The sequence below is a fragment of the Etheostoma spectabile genome, chromosome 4 (genome assembly GCF_008692095.1).
Source record: "Etheostoma spectabile isolate EspeVRDwgs_2016 chromosome 4, UIUC_Espe_1.0, whole genome shotgun sequence".
Classification (NCBI taxonomy): domain Eukaryota; kingdom Metazoa; phylum Chordata; class Actinopteri; order Perciformes; family Percidae; genus Etheostoma; species Etheostoma spectabile.
In genome coordinates, this window is record NC_045736.1 from 20768442 (window position 1) to 20796262 (window position 27821).

At 37.6% G+C, this 27821-nt stretch overlaps 2 protein-coding genes across 9 annotated transcripts; one reads left to right on the forward strand and one right to left on the reverse strand.

Annotated features, from left to right (window-relative positions):
- Positions 1 to 1250: 1250 nt before the first annotated feature.
- Positions 1251 to 7645, reverse strand: LOC116688509 (syntaxin-16). 4 transcript variants are annotated; one of them, XM_032514606.1, is made up of 9 exons: positions 7142 to 7645; positions 5385 to 5396; positions 5173 to 5280; positions 4824 to 4964; positions 4418 to 4580; positions 4158 to 4246; positions 3448 to 3591; positions 3031 to 3111; positions 1251 to 2717 (listed from the first exon to the last, which is right to left on the reverse strand). In XM_032514606.1, exons 1-9 carry the CDS (start codon positions 7265 to 7267, stop codon positions 2616 to 2618), a joined length of 966 nt encoding a protein of 321 aa, XP_032370497.1. In that variant the 5' UTR covers positions 7268 to 7645; the 3' UTR covers positions 1251 to 2615. The 4 variants fall into 4 exon arrangements, with proteins under 4 accessions (XP_032370497.1, XP_032370499.1, XP_032370498.1 ...); XM_032514608.1 differs by having other exon boundaries at positions 7187 to 7644; XM_032514607.1 differs by lacking the exon at positions 5385 to 5396.
- Positions 7646 to 8865: 1220 nt separating this feature from the next.
- dgkab (diacylglycerol kinase, alpha b) lies at positions 8866 to 26259 on the forward strand. 5 transcript variants are annotated; one of them, XM_032514587.1, is made up of 25 exons: positions 8866 to 8948; positions 11834 to 11915; positions 15172 to 15248; positions 15714 to 15855; positions 16754 to 16828; positions 16992 to 17041; positions 17778 to 17852; positions 18085 to 18201; positions 18847 to 18964; positions 19187 to 19275; positions 20174 to 20248; positions 20701 to 20811; positions 20900 to 20998; positions 21161 to 21340; positions 22029 to 22102; positions 22253 to 22327; positions 22562 to 22647; positions 22746 to 22835; positions 22936 to 23096; positions 23257 to 23321; positions 23433 to 23523; positions 23635 to 23815; positions 23980 to 24100; positions 24278 to 24338; positions 25585 to 26259. In XM_032514587.1, exons 2-25 carry the CDS (start codon positions 11843 to 11845, stop codon positions 25663 to 25665), a joined length of 2367 nt encoding a protein of 788 aa, XP_032370478.1. In that variant the 5' UTR covers positions 8866 to 8948; positions 11834 to 11842; the 3' UTR covers positions 25666 to 26259. The 5 variants fall into 5 exon arrangements, with proteins under 5 accessions (XP_032370478.1, XP_032370477.1, XP_032370480.1 ...); XM_032514586.1 differs by having other exon boundaries at positions 8872 to 8948; positions 11830 to 11915; XM_032514589.1 differs by having other exon boundaries at positions 8872 to 8948; positions 11830 to 11915; positions 21161 to 21211.
- The last annotated feature ends 1562 nt before the right edge of the window (positions 26260 to 27821 follow it).

A 27821-nucleotide genomic window follows, 5' to 3' on the forward strand; every position in this document is an offset into this window, starting at 1 on the left:
TTCGCTTATGCTATCTGTACACTGTCAAGCTAGCTAGCTAGCTGTTGACACTTGTTAGCTAGCGTTAGCTAACAAGTGTCAACAGCTGAATTAGCTAGCTTGTGTAGCTTGCGTGTTGTGTTTTTTAATTATAGACTGCACTTCCCGCAGCGAGGGGCTGTGAATTAGGCTGGTCATACATTTTATCAGAATGTATTGTTTTTCTATTAATTGAACATTATTGTCAATGTAAGGTTATACCATTATACGAGGCTTTTTTTAAAATTTTAAATGACGTAGTTTCCGGGTTAGAAGACCTATCAAAGAAAAGTAAATGGTTTTGCAAAAGGAGCACCACAAAAGTAAACTGTTAAATATGTTACCTTAAATATTTATAAAAGAGTGATATGATGCTCTGATGACATTTAATACTTAAACTTTATACATCCCATATTGCTGATGTAATTTGAGGGATAAAACTACTACTGTTACTATGACTTCATGTAACGTTAGGGCTGTGCAAGTAGTAATTGTTAACCGTGATTACGATTTAGGCTCTGATCACAAAAAACAAAACAAATACATTTTTTGCACATTACATTTTGCAAGTAGCTAAATTCTTATTTTGTCTTTTATTCTGAATGAAATAATGTCAAAAGGTAAAGTATTAATCACAGTTCAATGTGTTTGTTTCACTGTTTAAGTTCAATAATTGCAACATCTTTCCAAAAGTTAATGTGTAATTGTGTTAAATAATCACCATTTCAACATTGACCAAACTAATCGTGATTGGGATTTTTTTTTTGTTGTCTTCCATAATCGAACAGCCCTCTCAACTTCAGGTGCTTCCTTACTTTTCAAATCAGTGACAGTAAGAGCAAGAGTAACACCCAATTTTTGCATCCCAAAACAAATGTATTTTCTTTATTTTTATAGCTAACATTAGCAACTCAACTCTGTCTGCTCTCAAAACAACACCTCGATCTCATGTCAACTCACTTATGAGTTAACCTACTAATAATGATCATTTTCATGGTCAATCTGCTAATTTTTGAAACTTAATTTATCGTTCGGTGTATAAATAGACAATAGAATAATAAATAGATAAGCAGCAAATCCTCACATGTGACAAGCAGAAACTAAAATACTTGCCAATTTTGCTTGAAAAGTGATTTGAATGACTTATCAATTAGCAAAATAGTATAATCAATTACTCAATCTTTTTGGCTGTATCTATGCATCAATGGTGCAATTCAAACACACAAACACCATCATGTTCCAGGTTTATTTAAAAAAACCAAAAAAAGTTGCCGTCTCAACAGTTTTGTTTGGAAATCAAAACTTAGGTAGAGTACCACTAAGACATAACCATTTTTCACACAAAACTTCACATCAAGACAATGATTTAACATGTGTAAAGTGTAGAGTCCAGTACAGATATGTTAAATAAAGCTCTTCATTATTCTTGCTAATCAGTCTTCATAGAACACAAGGACATGTAAAGTAATTCCCAGAGCCAAGCCAACTAAAATGAAATTATAATGCTGTCTTCATATGTCTGCTTTTGTTAGGCTACATTGCGGTTTTCTCAGTGGAGTGGACAATAACTGTTGGATTTAGATTTAGATACAGATACACTTTTCTCAATATACAACAATTCTGCTTGACAAAGAACAACTCTAAATCTCTTGATTATTTAAAGTTATTAAAAATAAATAATTATTTTCATCTTACAGATGACAGTAGTATTACATCCCTAACACAACCACCCTCCCCTTAGGCCTCAATATGTGCAAACTGCAAGTGTTTAAAAAAGGTAGCACTTTAAGCAAGGACCATTAACGATTAAGTGTTTTAAAATAAGCACTTCATGACAAGTGCAGCAGGTGTGACGCAGGTATGATTTTAGAATTAGAAGATCAAGTAGAAGATGCTCATGGCTGCCAACATCTTCCTCAAACCAAAAATGCCAAAACTGAAGTAACGATCCCGGTAGGATTTTTAAATTGTGGAGTAAAAGGATAAAAAACAGGTGGTACTTAAACCAAAGGAATATTTTTGGTACTGTATTACTATTCTATTCATATCTGGTACTGTCCTAATACAAAACATTTTCCTTTAATCTTCCAACGTAAAATACTGAACCTGGGGATAAATGTAATGTCTTTCACACACATTCGCTCTTGTCAGATCTTCCTTACAGAAACATTTTCGCAATGATTCTGGAAAGAAATGATGCAGTGTCACACAACAGACGTCACAATTCATGCTTTGAGTTCAAGCAGAAAACACTGCTTTAGCATTTAAACATTGGTAGTCCATTTTTATACAACACAAACTGTGTTTCTTTTGTTAAGACACACGTCAACATAGTCAGGTCCGACGAACCTGTCACAGAGTCTTGGCGATTTGGGTGCGAAGGCTCATACAGATTGTTGATTGTTTTTCATTAAACTCAACCACAAATATATCCACACAGCCCAAAGTGCACCTATAAAGGGATCTTCTTGACGTTTGTTGGTGGGAATGAAAGGCAGTCAGCTTTGTTTTCGGTAGAACCGAGACCAACAAGTCCAAGTCCACACAGATGCAACACAAACACCCACACAGAAAACAAAAGCCTGAGGAATGCATAATTAAAACTTTGTTCCAAAAAGAATAATAATTAGAACAATGACTATGATGAAGAGGATCAAAATGACCAGCATCTTTCTGTTCTTCTTCTGATACTGTTCCGCCTGTAAAGAAAATCAAAATTAGTGTTTTATCATCATGCAACTAATTGTGTTTATACAGATTTAATGACTGTACTACTGTAAATAGTTAATGTCATTAGCATACTGAAAGTTACCTTTTTATTTTCTCTTGTGGTTGTTTACATTCATTATTAGCTTCCAAACAAAATTATTATGCATCTAAAAAAATAGGCCATGAAATAAATCTCAAGTTAACATTGCTAATGTTAGCCTAGCCATCGTAGCGGTCTGACTAATCGATAACAGAAATGTAGAGCCAACTGAGTATATTAGTTGTTGGCATGTTTACTAGTACCTTTTGTAACTGTTTCATTCCTTCTTCTGTTTTCACACAAGACTGCTCCACATTGAAGTCAATCCTGTCAAGAACGGTGCCCTAGAGGGAGAAGAGGGAATTTAATTATCAGAGGAAAATTATTTTAGTTGTAAATTCTTTATTTTAAACAAAGGTAATGTTGTATGTTAGCAGTGTTGTTAACAGTTAACTGTTGTTAACAGTTTGGTGTAGCACTGCCACTGACTTCTCATTCAAGCAGTTGATACAAATCCAAGTTGTCAATATGTAAGGATGCTTTACATTTTGGAAGTCATTAGTACAACTGACTGATAACCTGACAGTATCCTTTTTCCCCAGTGACTGGACTCATGCCATAGTTACTAATTGGTTCTATTAAGTCATTTTATGTAAGTGGGTCAGGACTGTCTCAAATACCTGTTCCACCACCATTCCAGCCAAGTCCCGGAAAATCTCATTCAGATCTGAGATGGACTGCACTATTTGTCGGATTTCCCTCTCTCGTTCTTCCACCATAACTGTGTTCTGTTCAACCAGCATTAACTGGTCATCTGTGAACCCCTAAAACAAAAGAAAGAATAAAAGTCAGTGACTTTTTTTAGTAACACAATTATCACTCCAAAATGCACATGTAGCCACAGCCTTAGCAAACACTATTCAAGCCAAATTGTGGATCAATTTTCCTTTGTCAAAATTGAAAAGAAAAAACAGATTCACTATGCCACTCAGATTTTGGAATACACCCCTACGGCAAAAGCAAAAAGACATTGATCTGTACGCCAATGTTTTTTTCTCTCTCCCCCCCCCCCCCCCCCCCCCCCCCCAAAATTTTCCTTCACAGGCAGCCAAGATCATCTTTTTTACAGTTTTATTTCACCAGACATATACGTAATTTCCTTCTCTAGTGGGGATTAATAAAAGAGACAAAAACTGATACGTACAAATGCTAAATTTATATTTGGATAACAGCGATACCTGCATCAATACATGAGTGTGCACCCGGACTTATAGTGGATGTTTTTCTTAGTTATTTTCTTACTCATGCTTACATTTTAAAGTGTCTCTGCTTTTATTGTACTGTACAGGACGCCTGAGCCAAAGAAAATGGTGGTGGAACTAAAAAGCACCTTGTCATATACAGCTAAATCTTCATCCTCTTCCATTAGAGGTCCAGAGTCAAAAAAGTGCTTTGATCTCTCCTCACGATTCTTCATACCTGAAATATAAACCAATGATGTGATGCTTAGATGGCATTAAAAACAAACAACTTGAAAATAAAAGAGAATTAACATGATATAAAACCTTGGTAATAGTTACAAATATGTGCGAAGCCACAGTGAGAAATTAGAACACAGGAAACCAGTCCCACTTTTACTGCAGTCCTTACGTTTTAGATAGCCGGACTGTGTGTGCCTGAAATTGGTGGACAGATCCTGCAGGCTCTGTGCTATGGACGAGACCACGTTTCGCAGTAGCTTCTCCTCCTGCTCGGTACAGTGGCCACAACGAGACTGCAGGCCTGTCACAGCTCGCTGGCATCGGTGAAACATCTGCAATAAACACAAAATTAGTGAGCAAGGAGAACAAACTCCATGTTTCATTTCAAACTCTTCAACATGAAATATTGTCAAATGTGTTCATATCCACTACCTCAAACAATCAGAGGACACACAGTCAATACTATATCCTGTTCTTATGACTTTGTGCTCAACTAAAAATATCTCCAAATAAAAGGTTTAAGGTTATCCAAAAACTAAGCATTAACTCTATACTAGACTAATAAATTACTGTACCTGTGTAATCTCCTGAGTAGTGATTTCTATGGCATGTTCTTCCTCACTACTGTCATCAAGTGTGGGTCGATTCATATGCTTGTCATGAAGTAAGGCCAGATCTTTCATTTTCTGCCGAACCCGTGTGATTTCGTACTGGATCTGTAAGGAAATACTTTAAAGGTTAAAAGCCATGTGACTTTACGTTGTACACAACTTATTGGGGTCATACAGAAAATGTCAATATTTTAAGATTACAGGGTTCCAAATGCATGCATGAGCTTTCAATCTTATAACTAGGGACACTGTATTTTTATGGGTCAGCATTTTACAGATAAGTATCTATATTCCTGTTCCAAGTTTGTTTCACCTCATTAACCCACTCTACCCATTTGGGGGGCAGTTTCTTGGTGACTCCAATGGCCGCTTCAGGATCCAGACTAATTCCTGACACCAGGGCCATTCGATCATCAGCCAACTTAAAAACAAAAACAGATTATTCTATAAAAAACATTGTCAACATGATGGTGTATCATTTCATGTTTCTTAAGTAATTCTACCACTAAGTAAAAATAACAGTACCTCATCAAGCTCCTAATGTGATTGTCAGATAGCAGATTGGCCCCAACCAATAGGGAAGAAGGAAAAAGAGAGAGACAGAAGCAACAGAAAGTGAGTCCTGGAAAAATCAGTGAATACCAAAAAACACTAAACAATCAATTCATTTGAAATGATAATTACGGTACAGCAGAAGCACATAAGGTCTAGCTGTTGAAATTAAATTTAATCTTTTGTCCTGTGTTTTTTGTTGGTATGTGGAACAGTGTCAAAACTGGAAATTGTATGCAAAAATAAATCATACTTATCTAGAAAGAACTTGCGGAATAATTCCACTTTAGACAAATCATATGTAAGAAACAGTGAGAATAAAGAGAAAGAAAAAAGGTTGAGCCTCAAGATTACCTGAGTTGGCTGAGTTTAACAAAAAGAACCAACAACTTGAATGAATGAGCGCAAAGTTGATTTGTAATAGTGAATTCAAAAGACACTGTGCCTTGCTTTGGATAATTATGTCTTATGTGTGATGTGTTGTTTGAACTGACAAAGGCCCTGCCGCCTTCTGGCAAAGTCAGTTATTTTAAAACAGCTTCAGTAAGCTGAGTGTGCGTCTTCCCAAGGCAAACGCAATGCATCCTCAACTGATAGGATATCCTCCAGTGCCTCTGGGTGTACAGGCTAATAGAGCCACCTCTATGTGCAGTTAACTGGTTAAAATGTTCACAACTGACTGTGAATGGTTGCACACACCCTGCACCTGCTGGCTGTTCTTTGTATCCTGCACCTGGCCTCCTCTACTTGAGACATTAGGTCACATCACAAACACAGGAGAGCTGTACACTATTCATGCTCGAACTTTCAAAAAAAGTGCCCAGGAATGTGAGGAAACTTTGTGGACTACCTTGTGCTTTACAAAACTGCAATGGAATTGACAGTTCAAATGTAGATAATGACAGGATTTTTTTTTATATATAGGAGTCATTCATTGAAAAATTACTGAATGTGAATAACTTGTAGGTCTACATTTTTGCACCGATCCTATACGCTGGATCTGTATCAGCCCTCACACTGTGCCTTATCATGTGACTTGGGTATTTGGCCAAATGTGCCTGATCAACATTAAATACAGTTTCTTTATTAATGTCATGGCAGAGTTTCCCTTCTTGCTTTATTTCTTTATTTTAAATAATGGCTTCACTAGAGATACAGTCAACTCAAGGATTATTAGTATTTCTGAACGTTTTGCAGTAGTTTTCAGGATACAGTAATATCCCTTGCCTAAGTTAATGACATGTTTTTAAGTACAGGAGCACACCAGCATTCTACTGGAACAAGTTAGTACAGGTTACAGGCAGAATTTAATCTAGACTGGATTCAATTACTGTGTACTTGCCACAGCACACTTTTTACTAGAGAGGTACACTATGTGGAAATGCTTTTCACATACTAACAAAACACATATTTTACAAACGTACCTTTTTATCGTAGACATGAGGGAATAATTACTAATATTTATCTTTTTTCATTTCCATTGTATACTGTAGACATTTAGCTATTACGAGCTGCAAAATAAAATATGCCTGCACACCCCTCTTCATCCTCCTCCATCATCCCACTGAGTCACATTAATCAATCAGTCTTGAGGTGAATGCGTAGAAATCTTCCAGAGTAATGACTAGCAGCTACCACCACATTATTGTACCTAGCTAACACAGCTCAGTGACTGGCTGGCTACATGCAAACACACACGGTAAAATGTCAAAACGATGCAGACCACTCACCGCAGCATTGCTACGTGTACTCAGACGGGGGTCGTATGTACTCACTTGCTCAGCCAATATCTGCCGGTTTTGGATTGCATTGTTCCGCATTAACAAGAAGGCATCGGTCAGACGCCTAGTGGCCATGACTGCCTTGTTTGAAATCTAAATTAATACTGGACAAAATGCGGATCAGGCGATGATTATTATATTATGTCCACTGCCGCTGACCCACTGCTAACACACCGCTAGCTTTAGCTTTAGCTTTGCCTGCGATGAACGACGCGGTAAACTCGCGATACAGTGCCTAAAGTGGACAGCAAAATACCTTAATTGTATTTATCATTCAGGCATTTCTAATGCTTAAATTAAAAATGAGAAACATGACCGACTGTTTCTTCTCAAAATTCTGGATTACGTTAGATTAGTAACGTTATTCCGCTTTAGGCAGCTACGGAAGTAGAAAAACGTAAACACCTGCGCAAAGCAACTGCTTCTTCTTCTACTACTCATTTACTGCGGCTGCCAATTGTAACTGGAGTCCGTGTCGCCGCCTACCGCCGCGGCGAGGCGATAGCAGTATATGTCCTTATACATTCATGTAGGACTTTACAGTGAAGTAGTATGAAACGTCTTGCATCCAGTAGTTACACTAAAATTACAAATAGTTGGAAATGTATGGATTCCTGATTTTTTATAAGAATGTGATTTTGGAACTATTAGCGTTATAACCCGGAGTAAACGTTAGTTTTTGGTTTAGTTTGAAATAACCTTTAGAGAACCAAAAACTAACGTTCCCTAACGTTCCCTAAACGTTCTGTTTGATGTGTATAGTTATTATGCCAAGCAGAATATTTCCTATAGGCCTACCATCACTAAAACATGTCTTTTCATTACCATTTTCTGGCCATAACAGGTAGCCCTACAGTGTGTACGAATAGGCCTGCATATCTTGTATTGCTCTTTTAGTTGGGCACAGGTATTTGGAACAATGAGCATGCTAGCCTACAGTGTCACTGCTTCTGAAAACCTTCGAGCTGCCAAACAGGCCTCCTATTTCGGTTTGTGGGATTTTATCTTCAGCGCTTTCATTTACACTCACTGCTTCAGCACATCTTATCTATGTCAGAACCTCAGTCTCCCTTAAATAAAATTAGCTCACAGTTTGATTGTATGTCCCTTTGTTCATGTATCTATTGAATGTGTCGGCAACATTTCAGTTTATTTTGAATTTTAATGTGTCTGTGAACTTTTCTGCATAGAACCGGGACAACATATGCCTGTGAGTTTTTCAAGAGCCAATTTATAAGTTAATTAATCTACATCTACTCATTCATTCACTTTGTTAACGCTGGGAGCTATAGTAGAGAGCCTAAACCTCACTTTGAGTTTGAGGCTTAAAGCCGCAGTATTTAGAAAATGTGTTGACTTGTTGGCAGGGTACAATAGGCTAAATCAAACAGGTGCGCGTGCCTGTGGGTGGCTTCTGCGTTTGTGTACGCGTACACGCGCAAGGCGGTGCCATTCACTGAATTATGTCGCTGAGAGCTACGACTCCTCCACTCTCTACCCATATCCTCAAAAGTTCAAACATAACCCTTAACTCAAGTGGCCTCAAAATATATCCCATCCGCGTTTGAGCCCATGGGCAACATTATTAGTGCCTCCCTGCGTTTGGACGCGTACAGCGTAAGAGCGGTGCCACTCCAGTCTGAGAACACCGTCAAACATAGTACGTAGCTCTAATCAAAGTTCCTGTTGTGAAGCTCCGAGTTTGGGACAGCTTTTTATTTAGGCTACCTCCGCTGGCGTCTGAGGAGAGAGAAAGGTAAGGAGCCTTTAGAGTTCAGTTTCGGTCACCTCCCTCTGTGGATGAACACCTATGCAGCACTAGAGAGCATAGTAGGGCCTTAATGACAAAGTCGTGCCTGTCATGTCACTCAGTCAGGTAGCCGACCCTGTCTTTATATTCCTGCCTGATAGACGCCCCTTCTTAAAATGGGTTTTAATTGAATTTGGGATTTGCTTCGCCAGATGTACAGTATGTTGTTGGTTGAAGCTTGTGTGGTATTACAAAGCGTTTATTGTGGGAAGGGAAACTTGTGCAGAGAATATAGGTTGATACATGTACCAGCACATATCTATATCAATATCTCTTCAGCCATGGTGTTTAATTCATGATGACACTTAATTATCCATCGTCGGAGCAGAGGCTGAAACTTTGCAACATACAGACCCTTATGCAGTGGCGGATCTAGAAAGTTTTACACAGGGTGGCAAAGAGGTCTTGGCAAGGTAGCGTGGGAAGTCGGTAGGTAGAATCCCCATATAAGTGGCAAATAGAATTATCTAATTTATTAAGTTTTTTTTTCTCTATCATAACATTTGTTTTACCTTTTGTGATTATAATCAAAATCACAAAAGGCACTGAAAGACACACTTGCAAATCTTTACATAATGTAACCATACAACAGAAAATAGCCAATAACTGAAAATTGGTAACTGGTAGATTAAACTGTTGTCATCTGTTTAGCTCGCCGAGAAGTGATGGGTGCAGCTCGGCTACAAGGGTATAGTTAATGAGTATCATTAATCGATGCCTGAGTAACTCACTGAGCAAATTCAAATTGTGGTCTCGCTAGAACTCTGTGATTCCAGGGTACATTAATCGGCAGCATGCTTGGAACCTACAAAGTGTAAAAACTTAAAAACAAAAATCAAAAAAACATAATAGCACAAACAATTGAGACCATTTTGGGGACATTTGGACATTAATTAGATTAGATTAGATTCAACTTTATTGTCATTACACAGGTACAGGTACAAGGCAACAAGGTCTAACCAGAAGTGCAATAGCAGTAAGTGCAGGATATACAATGATTCCATAAGTGCAGGACATGGATAAGTAGTGAATAAATATAGTAATGAATACTATTATAAACAGAATTTTACACATAGATTTGTCTTATGAATATAATATATAGATAACAAGTATTGTGAACAAGATTTACAGCTGGATATTTACTGAATATAATATACAGGGGGATATTACTATAAATAGAATTTTTACAGATATGTACAATGAACATAATATACTGATGGTTTACAGAGTTTACAGGTGAATATGTACTATGAATATATATACAGATGGCTTTTATTATAAACTGAATTTTTTACAGATAGATATAATAAGTTAGGCTAAAATGAGCAGTATATTAATGGGGAGCTGAGTGACGTCAATGGCAAGAAAATGTAAAGTTTAGGGCTGAAACGATTCCTCAAGGTTGTCGCATGAGGGACAAGACCTACAAAGTTGTGGTGAGTTTTGCAGGGAGGTTGGTAACGTTAGTTAACATAATACGTTCACTTTAGCTAGGCTACTAGCCTTCATTCTGTATGAGTCATATCAATCATTACACGATTACTACTGAAATAACTGCTATTAACTGTACATTCACTATATAAAAAACAATATCACTAGGAAAAAGTGTGCAAGGCTGTTGTTTGGAAGGATTGAAAGTTGTTCAAGAGGCTATTTGGCAGTTGTCTTCGATGATATTATTCAGTGGTGTGCGGGGGTTTATGGGATGAGTAGTTCCTTTGCATGGAAAGGAAAATAGGTACACAATCTTGTTCTTTTTACTTTTTGGGGGATTTTCTGTTAGTTTTTTCACTTGAAATGGTATGTTGTATGCTTATGAGTCACGTCGTAGCTGGTTAGCCTAAGGCATGGGGTAAAACTCTTTACATACAGATTTTTCCAGATGTCAATGGAAGAAATGAATGGGAAAGTCACTTCCGGAACCTAAGATCTCTCGGAGGAGGGGTGGGACTGCTGAGGTCTATTGTCATCGGTGATTCCTTGGATTCCTCAGCTAGAAGGGAAGCCCCAGACTGTCTGGATCCAGAAACTGTGGTTGATCAGTGGGTTCTAAAGAGAGAAGAGTTTGACTCACGTCTGGTATTCACTTTTAAAGAATGAAGGAAAACCAGTTATGTTAATGCACACAGTGGATGACCTAATACCTATTAAATGGAAGACCATACCTCCATGGTCCTGCATCTTTTTTTAGTATAGTTTATTTTGAACATGTTAAAAAATAAAATTAGGGTGCCAGGGTGGCTCACCTGGTAGAGCGCACTCTCATATAAAGAGGCTTAGCCTTGACGCAGTAACCACGGTTTCCGACCGGAGGGATTTTTGCCGTTTTTAGAACATAACGTTCCTAGAACCCTTTATTTAGTGTTCTGAATGGACCAATTTGGGGATTATTAAATTGTTCTGGCCACAGTTCCTGTAACTCTTTCAGCTCCTACTTCAGGGCAGGGTCTTTTCCCTTTTGCCGCATAGTGGAAGTTAGATAGCTGTGTTATAATATCAAAAGGTCAGTTCCTATGGCCTCTTGGCCAATGTGAATGCAAACGGAAAAAAACCTTTTTGGGGGAGAATAGTTAGTAGAACTGTTTAGAAGTGGACTATTCCTATTGCTACGTTCCTGTAACTACTTGGTCGGAAAGAGGCTATGGACATGCCGAAACATAGACACATAGTTACATACATATATACATACATACATACATACATACATACATACATACATACATACATACATACATACATACATACATACATACATACATACATGTACAGTTAACGCTTCATCCTGTTGTTGTTCCCCTTACTGTCATTCTGTCTTCTCTATGCTCAGTCAGCTGATCAGCATGGCCTCCTCTGACGATACAGAGGGGTCCCTGACTCCTGTGGATTTTATCCAGCTGCAGCATTACATGGAATGTAAGTTTTACATTTTCATGTAACTTCTTTTTTTTTCTTTTTTTTCTTTACAATTAACCGTTTTTAACCTGCATGTCAGTACTGCACCGGCCAATGAGATGGTTGTCTCCTGATTTCTTCTTCTTATTTATTATTTACCTTTATTTAACCAGGAATAGACTCATTGAGATAAAAAAATAAAAAAACTCTTTTTCAACAGTATCCTGGCCAAGACAGGCAGCGGTACAACCACACATATATACGAATACACAAAACACTAAAAACATAACGCAACAGAATCAGCAAATCCCTCAAAGGCAGCCACAACTCATCAGGCAAAACAACTACAACCAAATGTGACCAAGTTGACCAAGATTGACCAAGTCACTCAATCAGTCATCCTCTTAAAAGCAACCAATGAGACCAGCTCATTGAGTTTCATGGATTTCAGTAACTTGTTCCAGGTAGAGGGAGCAGCAAACTTAAACACATTTTTCTGCAGCTCAGTTCTAACCTTTGGAACAGACAAAAGGAAAAGATCCTGGCAACAAAGATTGTAAGTCCCGATACTATCTACACTGATATAGGTCAGAAGGTAGGATGGAAGTAGACCTAAAATAGCCTTGTTCTGTAAACGAAAGTATGCTAGTGTTGAAGACTTTGTGTTGATAGAGAAGGCCATCCAACACGTTCATACGGTTCACAATGGCGAGTGAGGGATTTAAAACCAGTGATGAACCTCAGAGCTCCATGGTATACGGTGTCCTGTGCATGTAAACTCTGAGACCAAGCATGCATGTACAAAACATCGCCACAGTTTTGCTAGTCATGCACCGTAACTTCTTTTTGTCCTGTCTCGCACTAAAAAAGTTTGATTACTTTAATATTCAAACATTATAATGGTATATAGTAATTGCCATGGTAGATATTTTTTGATTTTAGGAATATTCAATTGACATAGCTCGTGGAGTGGTGGACAAAACAAAAACACAATCTCTCTTTTGGGAAATCAGTCAAAATATGCATTATTATGTACAACTGCCTTTAGATCCACTTATGACTGAATATGTGTTTATATATAATAATTATTTGCAGAGGTGGAATGCAACTTAATATGTGAACTCATGCTGTACTTTTCCATTTTATGTTACTTTACACTTCTACTCCACTACAATTATTGTACTTTTTACTGCAAGTTTATCTGACAGCCAAAAGTTACTTTGTAGATTAAGATTTTAAATACAACACATGTAATCAGATCATCAAATGTAACACATTGTTACAGATTAAACCTCCCATTTTAACATAATATAATTGAAATAAGTTCCAGCTGGACCAACTAAAAACAGTAAAACACTACTTCACGCATCAGTAACAATTGTCAAATAATTTACTGTAATGTATACCATGATTGTTATTGCATTTCTTTTACTTTTGATATTTTAAATATATTTTTCTACATCCGTAATTTTTGAATGCAAGACTTTTACCTGTAATAGTATTTTTTGCAGTGGTGGAATGTAACTAAGTGCATTGACTCAAGTACTGTACTTACTACAAACTCTTTTTTTTTTTTTAAATTTCATACCACTTTCTACCTGTACTCTACTACAATTATTATTATTATTATTATTATAATTATTAAGTTTTAGTTTCTAGGTTTAAAAATACTTTAAAAATTAAGATTTTTGCATACAAAACATATTACAGTAAGAGCTTATAAAATACGTTTTGGTACAAATAAGACTCAACAGTATATACAAGTACAGTGGGCTATTGGCTTACTGTTATTTTTACAGCGTGATGTTAGTACTTTACACATACACACATACATACATACATACATACATACACACATACATACATATATACATACATATATACATATATACATACATATATACATACATGCATACACAGTAAACATACATACATACATACACACAGTACACATACATACATACATACACGCACACCTAGTCACTTTATCACTTCAATACTGGACTCAACACTGACACTTTAATAATAATTTATGGTCTTTTGTTTGTTTTATTTGACAAATGTTCTTATTGTTGTTATTATCATTATTGTTATTTTGTTGTCTTTATACTGTCTTTTCTTTTCTTTTTTTAATCTATTTTTTAATTTGTTCTTTCTTGCTAAAACTGGTGCTGGAATTTTCAATTTCCTTGCGGGAGTCATCCCAAAATGATAAATAAAGAGAAGTCTAAGTCTAAGTCTAAGTCTAAGTCTAAGAGAAAAGATCTGAATACTTTCACCACTGTAGAGGGAAAAGCAAAGTCAAGAAGAGAGTGTAACTTTGAAGACAAGCTCACACACTTAAATCCATCAGAGTACTTATTCTTCAGTTTACATGTCCAACAGAAGAGAGTAAATGGGAGGAAAATGCTGGAACATATAACTCTTGTGTGCTAAATATATAGAAACTAAGAGACTGGATTTAAAAGCACATCCTGATTGATTTGGGTGTACAGACGTTTCTTATACCCTTATGGATCACTGACTTACTTTAATGTGTTCCAGCTACTCTCAAACTTGAGAATCTCTCCTTTGGGAGATCAGTTTTCACAAAAAGTGAAAACAGCAGTAATCAATAAGCGTCGGACATCTAATAAATGACTGAGGAAGTTACTCAACACAAAATTGCTCCACATACAGTAGATCCTCTGAGGATCATTCAGCATCAACACAAAAACACAAACAACAACTCCAGGCTGTAAGTGCATGCTTTTCCGTTGGAGTTTGAGCTAATACAGAACTGGATAGACCTGTTGACAGGAGTGGTACGGGGCTAAAAACATTCAGCTGTACACTCAGAGGCTTTGAAAGAAATGAAATGAGTGTGTACTTTAGGCTTTTAGTGTTGGGGGGTGGGGGGGGATAATGGATGGAAGGATAATTACACTCACGCCTCTCTGGACCTCTGAAAGAACATCTGTTTTACCTCTGACAGCATGGCCCAGATTTAATGTAGGATACACACATTACGTCTATGTCCACAATTAGTGATGATCTCACATTTGTTTCCAGTTTTAGCATTTAGGATGTAATTATGTAATTATTATGCTCTCAATTTTAACAACTTTTAATTCTTTTAATCAACCTTAGATTTTCTTATTATTCCTGTACGGAACAGACAGATAGCACAGCTTCGTATAGGAAAAATGTTAATGGCATTAAATATAGTTATGTTCTTCTGTCCTTTTTGATTTGTTAATTCACTCACTTTTTGACATTTCGGACGTTCTCTTTGCAGACAGCAGTTTGAGGGTGAAAGATGTGATCAAGGAGTTTCAACCTGGGGGTCGGCTGGCCCAGTACAGCAACGGAGAGGTAACTCCGATTACTTTATTTTACGGTGTGGTAATTTCCCATTTTTGTGTAACACATTTTGTAGGAAGTTTCCAAAAAAATAACTATTTCATTTGGCATTAACTATAGAGAAAACATGAATTTCTTCAAAAGAAAATCTTCAATTAAAATTGATTATATATTTATGTAATACTGGAAATTATATTCTACATGTATGTCAGTTTGTCTGCTTGACTGTATATAAATTGACATGTTTGTGCTGTGGTTTGCGCTAGCCGTTATATGAAATGTATTAATTCAAAGTGAATCAATTCAAGATTTTTGTTTCTTTCCTAGTATTTTTTAAATAGTCTTCTCTCAGAAATTGTTAGATAATTGTCTAGAAATCACAGTTGTGGTAAAATAAAGCATTACAATAAATTTAAATGTGAACACATTATTGTTTTGACCTTGAGTCTCAACAATGAGTTACATTTCTCTCCACAGTGCGTCGATGCAGTTGGTTTCTGTCTCTTTCTTAAGACCTACCTAGAAGTGGATGACTTCCCTGCAGATTTTTGCCAACGCCTTTTTAGGTATTTTCAACATGTGGAGCATGGGTCCACAAAGAGCCATCTGCCCAAAGGAGGTAAATCATTTTGAAAGCCTGATCTTTTTATACATGATAGCATGGAGCCGGTGCTAAGAGGAAAAGCTTTGCAGTCATGCTCAGCTCTGAGTGTGGTTGTGAATGCACCATATAACATGCTACAAATAATCAAAGAAAGAAAGAATGCTACAAAGAATATTTCTTTTTGGACACTTTGTCCAACGCCCACTTGTTTTATTGTCTTTTTTTATTATCTTGTAGTGCTGCATCATTGCAATAAAGCCGTAGGCGTAGAATAGCTTTGGATATTAGTGCACCTGTTCCAGTAACCAGCCTTTAAAGGTGCCCTACCACACGTATTTCATCACTTTGTGGTAATGTCTGAAGTTCTACTATGGACTCTTTTTGTGGAAAAAATGCCTTGGTTACCTTGTTTCAAACCATTCTAGCGTGGTATAGAAAGCCTGCAGGACAACTCAGCTCGATTTGTGCCAGTTCTCATTAATAATCAACGAGCTAAGCTGCTTGACTCTGATTGGTCAACAGCTAACCAATGAGAGCCTAGCTGTCAGCATTTTTTACTCAGTGCAACTGGGCAGATCAGGCTCAGGCAACATGACATCAGACTGACCAGCTTTTGTATTTGGACTGATTTCTCTGCTTTTCTTTTCAGTGGCTAGAGCTGACAGGAGAGGTAGCAGTTCATTTTCACATTCATGACATAACACAAAGACTATGGACCTAACATATTTAAAAAAAATCGAACTAAAAACGGTTTTATGTGGCAGGGCACCTTTAATAACATATTTGCTTTTAAAGTTTTAATCCTGCAGTTATACATTTTCCTCTGGAACTGAAAAAACGGTGGTTTTAGACCTCAGGAATGTAATAAAGGTTTCCAGTTTGGTCCAACAATTCAGTATTTCTTTATCTTCAGGCGGGGTCTTTCTTCGTGATGTGTCCTGTTACTTCTCAGTGCTGGAGGAAGGACAGCCCCGGGAGAAGCTTGAATGTTGGTTTCATCTTTCTTTTGAACTCGTTGTGACATGTTTATTATAGTGCAAATGCATTAAATGTACATTTTTAATACTGATAAATAAGTAAGATTAATGATTTGGAAGGTAAAAGCTGAAAAAACAACAGTTGGATTACTGACTGACTTTGTTTTTTTCTAGTTACTTTCAAACTGTATGATAAAGACTGCAACAAACTCCTGGACAGCTCAGTAAGTTACTCAGAATCACTGACAAGTTGTTCTAACTGCTCTGTGTTTATGATGCCTAAATTACCAAAGCATTTAGGATGTTTTTTTATTCAGTTACCCGTATAGATTTCTTGTTTGCAGTTAGTTCTGCAAAATGTAATGTTGTTCTTGGACCCCTTAACACATTGGACCCCCCTGAACAGTCAAGTTATTGGGGGTTCTTAATAACTAAGCTCCTTATTTTTTCTACATATGTAAGTTGAAGGAGCTGCACAGAAAATGCCTCTGACAGTGAACATCCTTATGTGGATCTTGCTGGTGCGGCGGCTGGCAACATGGATAAAATATGAGCCCACAAATTAGTTCAAACAGTAAATAAAGGTCTATTAATACGTTAAACCTTTACGGCGCTGCTTCTCCTCTGCATATTGTAAAAGCCTTATTTAAGTCTTAACAGTCCAATAATCCTAAACCAGTCCATTTTCAAAATCAATATCTTTAATTATACAAAGGACAAAAAAATGTAAACACTAAGCCAACCTTTTATCATCATATAAAAGTAAATAATAAGACCCAGCTGCAATTTGACTACGTTTAACTTACAGGAATTTAAATTTTGTGAAGTTGTATATTTACTTTGATTGAGTGGCTGGTTTTGGATGTACAGCACAAAGTTGTCAGCCGTAGACAGTATTTTTCACATTGATTAAGATGAATATGGTTACTGTGAATGTAAACCCTGTTGTCTCTCCATCAGGAGGTGGATCGTATAATCACCCAGATGATGCGAGCTGCTGATTACCTGGGCTGGGACGTGACTGAACTCAGACCAGTATGAGTCTCATTTTGATGTCTTTTCATTTTAAAGCTTTTCATTTTAATTCTGTTATTGATATAGTTCTGAATTTTCAGAAAAGGTCTACATGAGGGGTGGGATTTGTAACGGAAGATTTATTTTACATCAAAATAACAGCTTAATTACAGAAGCTGACAAATGTAAAAGGAAGTTTACTAAACAGGAGTTATTCCAGAAATAACCACCAGCTGTTTTTGTATTTGAACAGGTGCTCAAAGACATGATGACAGCGATCGATGTGGATGACAGTGGGACTGTCACTCTGGAGGAATGGGTGAAGGGAGGCATGAACAACGTGCCTTTACTTGTTCTGCTTGGACTGAAGGTGACAGGACAAAAACATTTGATGCCACATACAACACTTACATTTCCCCACAACATCCCCTGTTTTGGTAATGTTGCCAGGAATAAGCCAACTCTAAATGTTAATGTTTTTTTGGGTCAATTTAGTGTAGAATTGCATTACCAGACCTTCCTCCAGAGCACAGCGGATGAAGGTCTGGCTAGTCCACACAGCATTCTGGGATGGAAGAAAAACATGCTCTGGTTTATTGGCATTTCTTTAAACCAATCACAATTGCCATGGGCCGGACGGAGCCCTGGTGCCGCTGCAAAATAGCTTTGGGAAGGAACTTGTTTTGGTGGAATGTGTATGTTCAAAAGTTGTTTTAGTCGTGCAACAGAAAACTCTGATTGGACGGATAGTCTAGCTGGCTGTCTGGATTTAGCCTGCCGAGATCTAAGGAGCAGTCAACCATAGATAAATCCACTGGAATTTAAAATTACAACACCAAGAAAGCGTAAGATAACAGACATCTGTCGGAGAAAAAAAAGGACATACGGCAGAATTTTTGACGGCACCGGAGCAAACCCGGACGTTATATACGTGGATATAGACTAATTTTAGTTTGATCAGCTATGGGTCCTGTTTTCTTTTATTTTTGTTTTTTTGTCTTCCCCTCACCCGCAGATGACAGAGAGGGATGGGCAGCATATTTGGAGGATGAAGCACTTTAACAGGCCAACCTACTGCAGTGTGTGTCAGAGCATGCTGCTCGGCCTCGGGAAGCAGGGACTCTGCTGCACCTGTAAGCTCTCACAGCCACCATCAGGGGGCAGCCACGCACCTCACACACAGTACAAAAGAAGTGGAGGAGTCCCACCCTTTCTAGTTCACTTGTTTAATCTTGTTTATTATTTGTCTATTATTATATGTATAATATTTATTGCTATAAAATCCTATACATTTTAGTGGAGGAAGCTTTATATTGAACTCAGTCACCTCTGTAATATTTGTTCTTCTTCCTCAGGTTGCAAGTACACCGTCCACAGTCAGTGTGCCAACAAGAATCCCGAACCCTGTGCTCGTACTTTTGTTAAATCTAAACCGAGGATTGGTGTAAGGACACACACAACAACCCCACTTACTTTGGATTTATAAATATAATCTATATTTTTGAAATTGTCTACATATCGTATGAAAAACAATCAAAAACCAAAACCAACAATACATTAGATTGTCTCTCAATAAGTTTTCCCACTTCGTTTAAAAAAAAAAAAAAGTAATTCCCTAAAACAGTTGGGCAAACAGTTTTCTATGGTCACACAAAAAGGGAAGAAATAGTGCATTTATTGGGTACTATTTTCTGCTTCAGATTGATATACATTTGGTGCGTTTGTAATTAATTAATAATTGCGACAGCAGAACATTGTATGTGGGATTGACTCAAAATAAACTACAGTGTGCATGTAAATTGTAATGAAAGAACATATCATCCAGTGCAATGGTGTGTTTTTGGACAACAATGAAGCCTAACTTCCATGGAAATAAAATCAGGCTGTGGATATACAGCCAATACTTTAATTCATAATAATTCATACTGGTTTTGGTCATTTCATGAGATTTGCTGACAATGATAATGTCTTATCTTTGGAATTTTTTATTTTTAAACTAAATCTGTAAAAAAAGAAAAAGAAAAAAAAAGCTATTAAATGGACCTTGAGTTTTTGGTGATGATGTTGTCAAACTACTGTCAAGGTCAATAATGAACTGAATACTCACATTTGTCATGTGAATATATCCCTGTCAGTTCTCTTTTTACTGACCAAAACGGCAGCAACAGTAAACACTTTACCGACATGGAACACCAAAGTGCATTAGTCGGCAATAAGTGCAGCCCATCCATGTTTTTTAAGTGCAGATTACAGCTGGCACAGTCTGCTCTGCACATCTGCTAAATGTCCTGATTTTGCTCAGACATGGACAATGATGTGTTCACTGTCTTTTTCCGGTGTAGTGTCGCAACCACAACACACGATCTGTGATGGATCACAACAGTGAACTGGCCAAGTTTCGTCAGCTGCTGCCGGAGGTTTGATGTGCATGTGTGCTCTATATTAAATCTGTTGATGCACGTCTACCTGTCAAAGGTTATCCAAAAATTCATAAATCAAACGTTGTCTTTAACTTTAACTTCCACAGCTGCTCTAAGATGGGTGTGATCTGTTTGGATTATTTTAAATTCAACTATAACATCATTTTCCTTGAAGCCATTCAGAGCTTGGGTTGGGTTTGGCACCACTGTAGTGAACGTTGGTCCTGGAACAGGAGTTTGATATCATCTAAAGACTTGCCTAGACATTATGAGTAGAAGAATAGGTGCATTTTTTTCTGGGTAATTAGAAATGGAAAAAGAAGTAACTGTCATGGTCCTGTAATCGCTTCCATTTATCAAACTGTTAATCTTAATAAAAACAAGATAAGTAATAGCAGTGAATTACACCTTTCCCTCAACCTCTCCTTTTCTACTCCTCTGTGTCTCAGGTAGCAGCTCACGACTGGATCAGAGCTGACTGCAACTCTTCCAAGTGTCAGGTTTGCCACAAGAAGATCAAAACTGTAGCGGGGAAACGTTGTGTGTGGTGCCAGGAGATGGTGAGGAGTGTGTGTGTGTTTGGACAATAATAAATGAATTAGGGGGATCTTTTTTTTGTATGTTCACTGAGTCTTGTCTCTTTTTAAGCGTCATGATGAGTGTCTTTTCTCTGGCTTGTCCTCCTGTGATTGTGGGCAACTTAGAGATCATATTCTGCCTCCGTGGGCCATATACGCTGTCTCAAAGGTAATATGAACAGTATGTGTGTGTGTGTGTGTATGTATATATATATATATATATATATTATATATATATATATATATATATTTGGCTTTATCAGATTTAGATTTTTTTCATTATTGTCAGTTAATTGTCTGTTGTTGTTTAACTGTCCCGTGTTTCCTGCAGGAGGAGGACACTAGCTTGTTAAATGTCACCCCTGATGGCCACATCCTGCAGGTCTGTCGTTGTCACATATTCCTACACACTCGCATTTCTTTTCCAACTGTGCACTTGTGTCTTTTCTGTGAGGTGTATTTCAAGTTGTCTTCTCAAACTACAATCTTCATATCATTGCTTTTGGAAGAGGTAATTTGAGTGATTTGTCATGTTATTTTCACAAGATTTTAATGTTAAAAAAGACTGTGCCAGTGTCTTTGTAACTGATTGGTTCTGTTCTGGGTTTTGGATGAAATCCTAGACAAATACACCTCTCATGGTTATGTCCGCTTCAGCTGAGACAAGGCCACTGATCCAGTATTTAAAGTACCTAATACTCACTACCTGTCACAAACTTAAAATCATGTTGGTTTCAACATATTACAAAGGTACCATTGGTAAAAACTACCAAAACGTACTCCTGCAGCATATTCCACTTCTCAAATATGTCTAAATACACTGCTTCATTGTGTAAGTGGAATATTCCTAAATTCTAAAAATATCTACTATGGCAATTGCTATATACCATCATAATGTTTGAATATTAAAGAAATCAAAATTTTTAATGTGAGACAGGACACAAAGAAGTTATGGTGTATGGTAGTAATGTGTAAACAAAGGCTATTTTCCTTGAAACCCCCCAAATCTTTATGATTCAACAGCAGCAGAAGTTTAAATGACACTGCCTCAAAAGTTATTATGTACAAAATGTGTACAGTGACCTGACTCACAGCATGTCCGTGTATCCTTACATATCATGTACTGTATGTGTTTTTCAGATGAGATACAGTAGCCTACATATAATCCATTGGATCTTAATCTGTCATGTATTCTTCAGATTGTCACGATTCCAGACACCCACCCTCTGCTGGTGTTTGTGAACCCAAAAAGTGGAGGGAAGCAGGGTCAACGGTGAGCAGCTCAAAGTCTTGATATGTTTGTGTAACTTTATTTCACTCTTAGTGTAAAAAAATCTACAGTGCATTCATTTTTATGTCACATAGAATATCATATCACCTGGATGTGTCAATTTGTGTGTGTGCGTCTCAATGTTTTTCACAGAGTGCTCAGGAAGTTTCAGTACCTGCTGAACCCACGTCAAGTGTACAACCTTTCCAACGGAGGTCCTACACCAGGGTACAGTAAATTTTCACCACTATACCTGCACACAGTAGGCAATTTTTAACCTCTATATATAGTTTATAGAATATTATAGATCCGAAACGAAAGGGACAGAAGGGCGGGACTCAGAGAAAAAAGTCGCGATTACAAATAAACACCCACAGACAGCATAGTAAGGCTACTAATATTTCACCTACTAACTGTACACATTTGACTTTCTCCACATTAATGTTGTCTTTGTTTTCTCAGACTACACTTCTTCCGCAACCTGCGTGAGTACAGGATCTTGGTGTGTGGAGGAGACGGCACCGTTGGTTGGCTACTGGATGCTATAGGTACTGTGGCTCCTTTTGTGGGTTTCTGAGAGTTAATTAAGATAACCATCCCTAAGGCTAAATATAAAAAAAAAAAAAAAATGTTCCTGTGATTTCAGACAAAGAAAACCTGCCGGTGCATCCTCCAGTAGCTGTCCTGCCTCTGGGCACCGGGAATGACCTGGCTCGCTGTCTTCGCTGGGGAGGAGGTAAAATCATCAGCATGTTAACTCGACACCATCACTGAGGTATTTGCACCTTTGGAACCATAGTTTAACTTCTTCTGCTTCTTCTGTAATCCTATGAAAGGCTACGATGGGTCAGACTTGAGAGAGATCCTGAAGGAGATCGAAGCTAGCCAGTTGGTTCTCATGGACCGCTGGAGCATCCAGGTGATACCAGACGACCCCCAAGAGGCAGGAGACCCTGTGCCCTTCCAGATCATTAACAACTACTTCTCTATTGGAGTGGTGAGTCACTGTCTCAGCTGGAAAGAATGATAACATCACACATTATTATAGAAGGATTTCTTTAACCCAAAAAAACCCTAAGCGCAAAAAACATTTCTTACTATTTTTTTTTGACGTACACAGAAACGAGAATACATTATTGAAAATATGACTTTGACAGGATGCCTCTATCGCTCATCGCTTCCATTCCATGAGAGAGAAACACCCCCAGAGATTCAACAGCAGGTGAGGATTCATGCTCACTGTGTGAACAAAGAGTGTTTTCTGATGAAAAGTGTAACAGAGCTCTTTTTTAAATCCATAAAGGTGAAGTTGTTGTTTTTTGTTGTTTTTAAGAATGAAGAACAAACTTTGGTATTTTGAGTTTGCCACTACTGAGACCATTTCTGCGTCTTGTAAGAAGTTGAAGGAGTGTCTAATGATTGAGGTTAGAATATCTGATATAGTCATGTAGCTGTTAAATATTTGTACAGAAATTCACATAATTGCTTTTGTTCAGTTGTGTCAACATCTTGTTGTTGTTTTTTGCCTTCACCAGTGCTGTGGGAGGACCCTGGACCTGAGCAACATGTCGCTGGAGGGCATAGCTGTCCTCAACATACCCAGCATGCACGGAGGCTCCAACCTTTGGGGCGAGTCCAAGAAGCCTGATAGTGTGCCAGAGGTGGAGAACAGTGAGGTTATCACTGACCCTGACCTTTTAAAAACAATCTCTCAAGGTCTGTACTTTCATAAATCACCACATTTGTTTGTGTCTGAATATTGTCAGTAAGCCCTCCCTGCCTCATTGCGTGTGAATCCTGTCACGCTGGTTGATTTTTAAAGCTGATTTAATCTTTTAGACACTTTAAATGTCATCTGTGTGTGTTTTGTCACTCCGCAGATATGAGTGATGAGCGTTTGGAAGTGGTGGGGCTGGAAGGAGCCATAGAAATGGGACAGATCTACAGTGGACTGAAGAGAGCTGGGCACAGACTGGCACAGACTTCCCAAATTACCATCAGGTTGTTTACTTTTACCTACAAGTGGATCATGGCAATAATAATAATAAGACAACAACAGGTGGTCCTGGTATTTTGTTTCTCTCTATGCAGTCTGATGTAAACAGACACACAATGTTCAAGTACAGTATAAATAGTACAGTATATTTAAATCTCACTTTATCTCCTCCCTGTGTGCAGGACAATCAAAGCCTTGCCCATGCAAATTGATGGGGAGCCCTGGATGCAGCCTCCATGTACTGTAAGTGTTATTAACCAATTTAATTCAGTGCCAAGAGTCAAGACCATAGAAAAAGAATGTTATTTCTATGGTCAAGACCCATTTTAGATTTGTTAAAGCCAGGGGTTACAGCATCGTAGTGTACAACATAGTTCAATTCATCCATAGATTTATTTGGTTACTGTGTCAGAGACACATCGCCACTACAGCACAAACACAGTTAGTATTCGCCCTGATTATGTTTATCTGTATGAGCTGCTCGAAGCCAATTTTAATCTGTGAGGGATCAGGGCTGTCACTCTGTGGAATCAGCAAGTGTTTGAGGCTTCTCTTTTTTTGTACATTATATCACATTAATTTTATCCAAAGTGACTTACAGTTATCGCACCAATACATTGTGTGCAATTTGCTTATGTGAACAGGGGAAGCTTAAGGATCAATCCACTCGGACTCCCGGATAGTTTAGTTGGTAGAGTGGGCGCCCATATGTAGAGGTTTACTCCCAACGCAGCAGGGCAGGGTTCGACTCCGACCTGCAGCCCTTTGCTGCATGTCATTCCCCCTCTCTCTCTCCTTTCACTTCTTCAGCTGTCCTGTCATTGAAGGCCTAAAATGCCCCAAAAACAATCTTAAGAAAAGGATCGATCCACTAACCTTGGGATTCATAGCAAACTACCAACCGAATCTCGGTCACCCAGTTATTCACAGTTCATAGTGTCTTGATATTAAAAACAATGTCATTGCCATACAATATGACAGCGCCACAAAATGCACATGAACTGAATAGTCTGGCTTAACAGATGTACATTGCTGGTATAAGGCCTGACATCAACGTGATGTCCCTCCCCCTTCTGGTATTTCTGCTATCTACTTTGCAAGAGCATCGTTGGGACAGGACGGTTGTGATTAGTTTAAAGAAGGACAAACAAGAACAAGTCGGGACATTTTTTTTCACCCATCCAAAAGTATATAAGCCAGACTATATTCCAGCGCTGGTACAGCCCTGTGAGGATAGGTTTAGCGATGCCAGACTATAACCTTCATGAAGATGGGAGGATTTATTGGAGGACTGGATTAGGTTTATATAGGTGTACCTAGTAAACTGGGAACTGAGAATTCAGGTAGAATTCAGTGCTCAGGTCTTTTTTTTTAATGACATTTTATACATTTCCCTAAGAAGATCAGATATTAGGCATCACTTTAAAGGAATTTGAATACAAATAATAAAATTGTCATTTACCAAAATCATTTTATGTATTTATTATAGATCCACATAACTCACAAGAACCAAGCTAACATGCTGATGGCTGCACCAACAAAACCAACCGGCTTCTTTCACCTCAAGTAGATTAACGCTTCCACTACATCCTCCAGTCTGCCGAGGGTCACAACAGAACATCTATATTATCTTGAATGATGCAGGATGACTACACTAAAAGGGAGCGTCCATCGCTGAGTGTGTAACTGTGTGTTTCTATTATTAAGTATTATTGTGTATGTCTTTTGCACTTTAATCCCTGATATAATTCTAAATAATTACAGACAGTTTGCACTCAGGCAGAGACCACACTGATAGGCCAGATCAAAAGTGCAAATTTCACTACTCAGTCTGATCGCTGCTATTGTGTGCCAACTTCAATGCAATGCATCCTTTTGTTTTTCTGTAAATAAAAGAGCAGAGAATGTTCTACAGTAGACTGATACAGAATATATATTGCTTATTGTACGTTGTGAGAGCTTTTTTTGTGCTTAATCAAATTTACAGTAGTGTCTTGTAGAGTTTCATCTGTACTTCCTAATGCAGCTGGTGATAAACTTGCTTTGTTCTGCCTTCAGAAGCTCCCAGCAGCTCACCCTTGATCAACGACACTGTCCTACCTGTCTGTTCTTGTGACTTTCACTATCAGTTTTCATCCAACTAAAAGAAAAATATATAATGTAATAATTTCATTGTTTTTTTTTACTGTTTATTAGATAGGTGGAGAAATTATTTGAGAAACACTTGACTGACTATAAATGTGGCTACAAAAAGATTTGATCCACAGTTATAACTGAGTCCTGAAAGTGCTGGGCGGAGGGGTTTGACAGAGCTATCCCAAATTTTCCAAGTTCAGTGTAAAAGAACGCATTCCATTGAATTTAATAGATTAAGGTGCACTGGACAAGTTAGTTAGTTTAGTAAGTTTTCTGGATGTTGTTGTACTGTAACTCCGCTCATTGGCAGAGTTTGACATTCGAGCCAGTGGGGTGCAAAAAAACAACAACAAAAAACTAATTGTAGCAGCTGAGACCTGGCCTACCAATTGGGGAACGAGCACATATGGACAAAACAAACAAACATAAATAAACATGTATGTTTATTTTTAAAGCAGATTTTAAATTACATTGTAACAATTTAACAATTTGTCCTTATTAAATCCAATCGCGGCCCGGCTGTCTTGGAACATTCACCAGCCAGCTCCAAACAGGTGAACGAGGCCTCTCCACTTCGCCATTTAAACAAAGTGAAACTCTGTAGTGCTCCCCCCCACCCCACAAACTCTGTGTATGACTACAAAATTCTCTCATTGCTGATGCTTCTTATAAGCAGTCACACAATAGAGATTTACCTTTAGAAATCTATTAAAGTCAAATATATTCCACCTAATAATCTATTTTGTGACTGGAGAAATGTCGGGGGAAAAGGCTGATAAGATTGTGTTTCAGTGATGTGCATATGTGTCTTCAACCTTCTGGAGTCAGTCTTGTGTTGGATTTTCAGTGTAAACATATACATGTAACATGCTTTCATTATTATTATTATTATTAATATTATTATTATTATTTATTATTGTATTGTCTTAATGTCAAATTGTGTAGTTGTCCTTTGCATTTGTTTCACAATACTGCATATTCAGGTTCAGTGAGGCTCATACAGCAACAATTGTTCTCAGAAAGAATTACAATCTGTTGCCCCAACCCCAAATCACTTTGTTATATATTTTCTGACCTATTTATATTTGTGGAGATATTACTGTTATTTGCAGCTAAATAATACACTCTCAAAGTTTTGGTTACACTGGAATAATGGAGACTTTTACCATAAGGTGCTAGTGTTTATTATGAGGATACAGAAAACAATTTTTCATTGAAATCTTAAACTTTTAAAGGACAAAAGGCAGCATATTCAAATGTTAACATGGCCATATGCATTGCATATTGCTTACACTGCAAAGTAGAAAATACAGAAAAATTGCCTGTAAAACATCTTTAACACATGTAGTGCACTCCTAATGCTTATCTGCCATAATGAAAGTTTATCAGCACTTAACAATGCTTATATTTCAAAGTACTGATTTGTGAATTTATTTGAAGCATTGTATGCAAATCTAAGCTTAAAATAATTTCCTTAAATCTCCCTAATATCAAAACATGACAACATACAGTTTGGAGTATTACTTACTTCTTTTTTTTTAAACAATCTAATTGAAAATATGAAATCTTGCATGACTGATTGCAGTAATA

What these genes read in the sequence shown, in the direction of transcription:
- LOC116688509 (XM_032514606.1), bottom strand. Translation starts at nt 7,267, where the DNA reads ATGGCCACTAGGCGTCTGACCGATGCCTTCTTGTTAATGCGGAACAAT. An exon ending in GGGTAGAGTGGGTTAATGAG is followed by an intron (nt 4,965 to 5,172) that starts GTGAAACAAACT and finishes ATTTCCTTACAG; the next exon opens with ATCCAGTACGAAATCACACG. An exon ending in CTACTCAGGAGATTACACAG is followed by an intron (nt 4,581 to 4,823) that starts GTACAGTAATTT and finishes TGTTTATTGCAG; the next exon opens with ATGTTTCACCGATGCCAGCG.
- dgkab (XM_032514587.1), top strand. Translation starts at nt 11,843, where the DNA reads ATGGCCTCCTCTGACGATACAGAGGGGTCCCTGACTCCTGTGGATTTT. An exon ending in GCTGCAGCATTACATGGAAT is followed by an intron (nt 11,916 to 15,171) that starts GTAAGTTTTACA and finishes TTCTCTTTGCAG; the next exon opens with ACAGCAGTTTGAGGGTGAAA. An exon ending in TTCGTCAGCTGCTGCCGGAG is followed by an intron (nt 20,249 to 20,700) that starts GTTTGATGTGCA and finishes TCTGTGTCTCAG; the next exon opens with GTAGCAGCTCACGACTGGAT.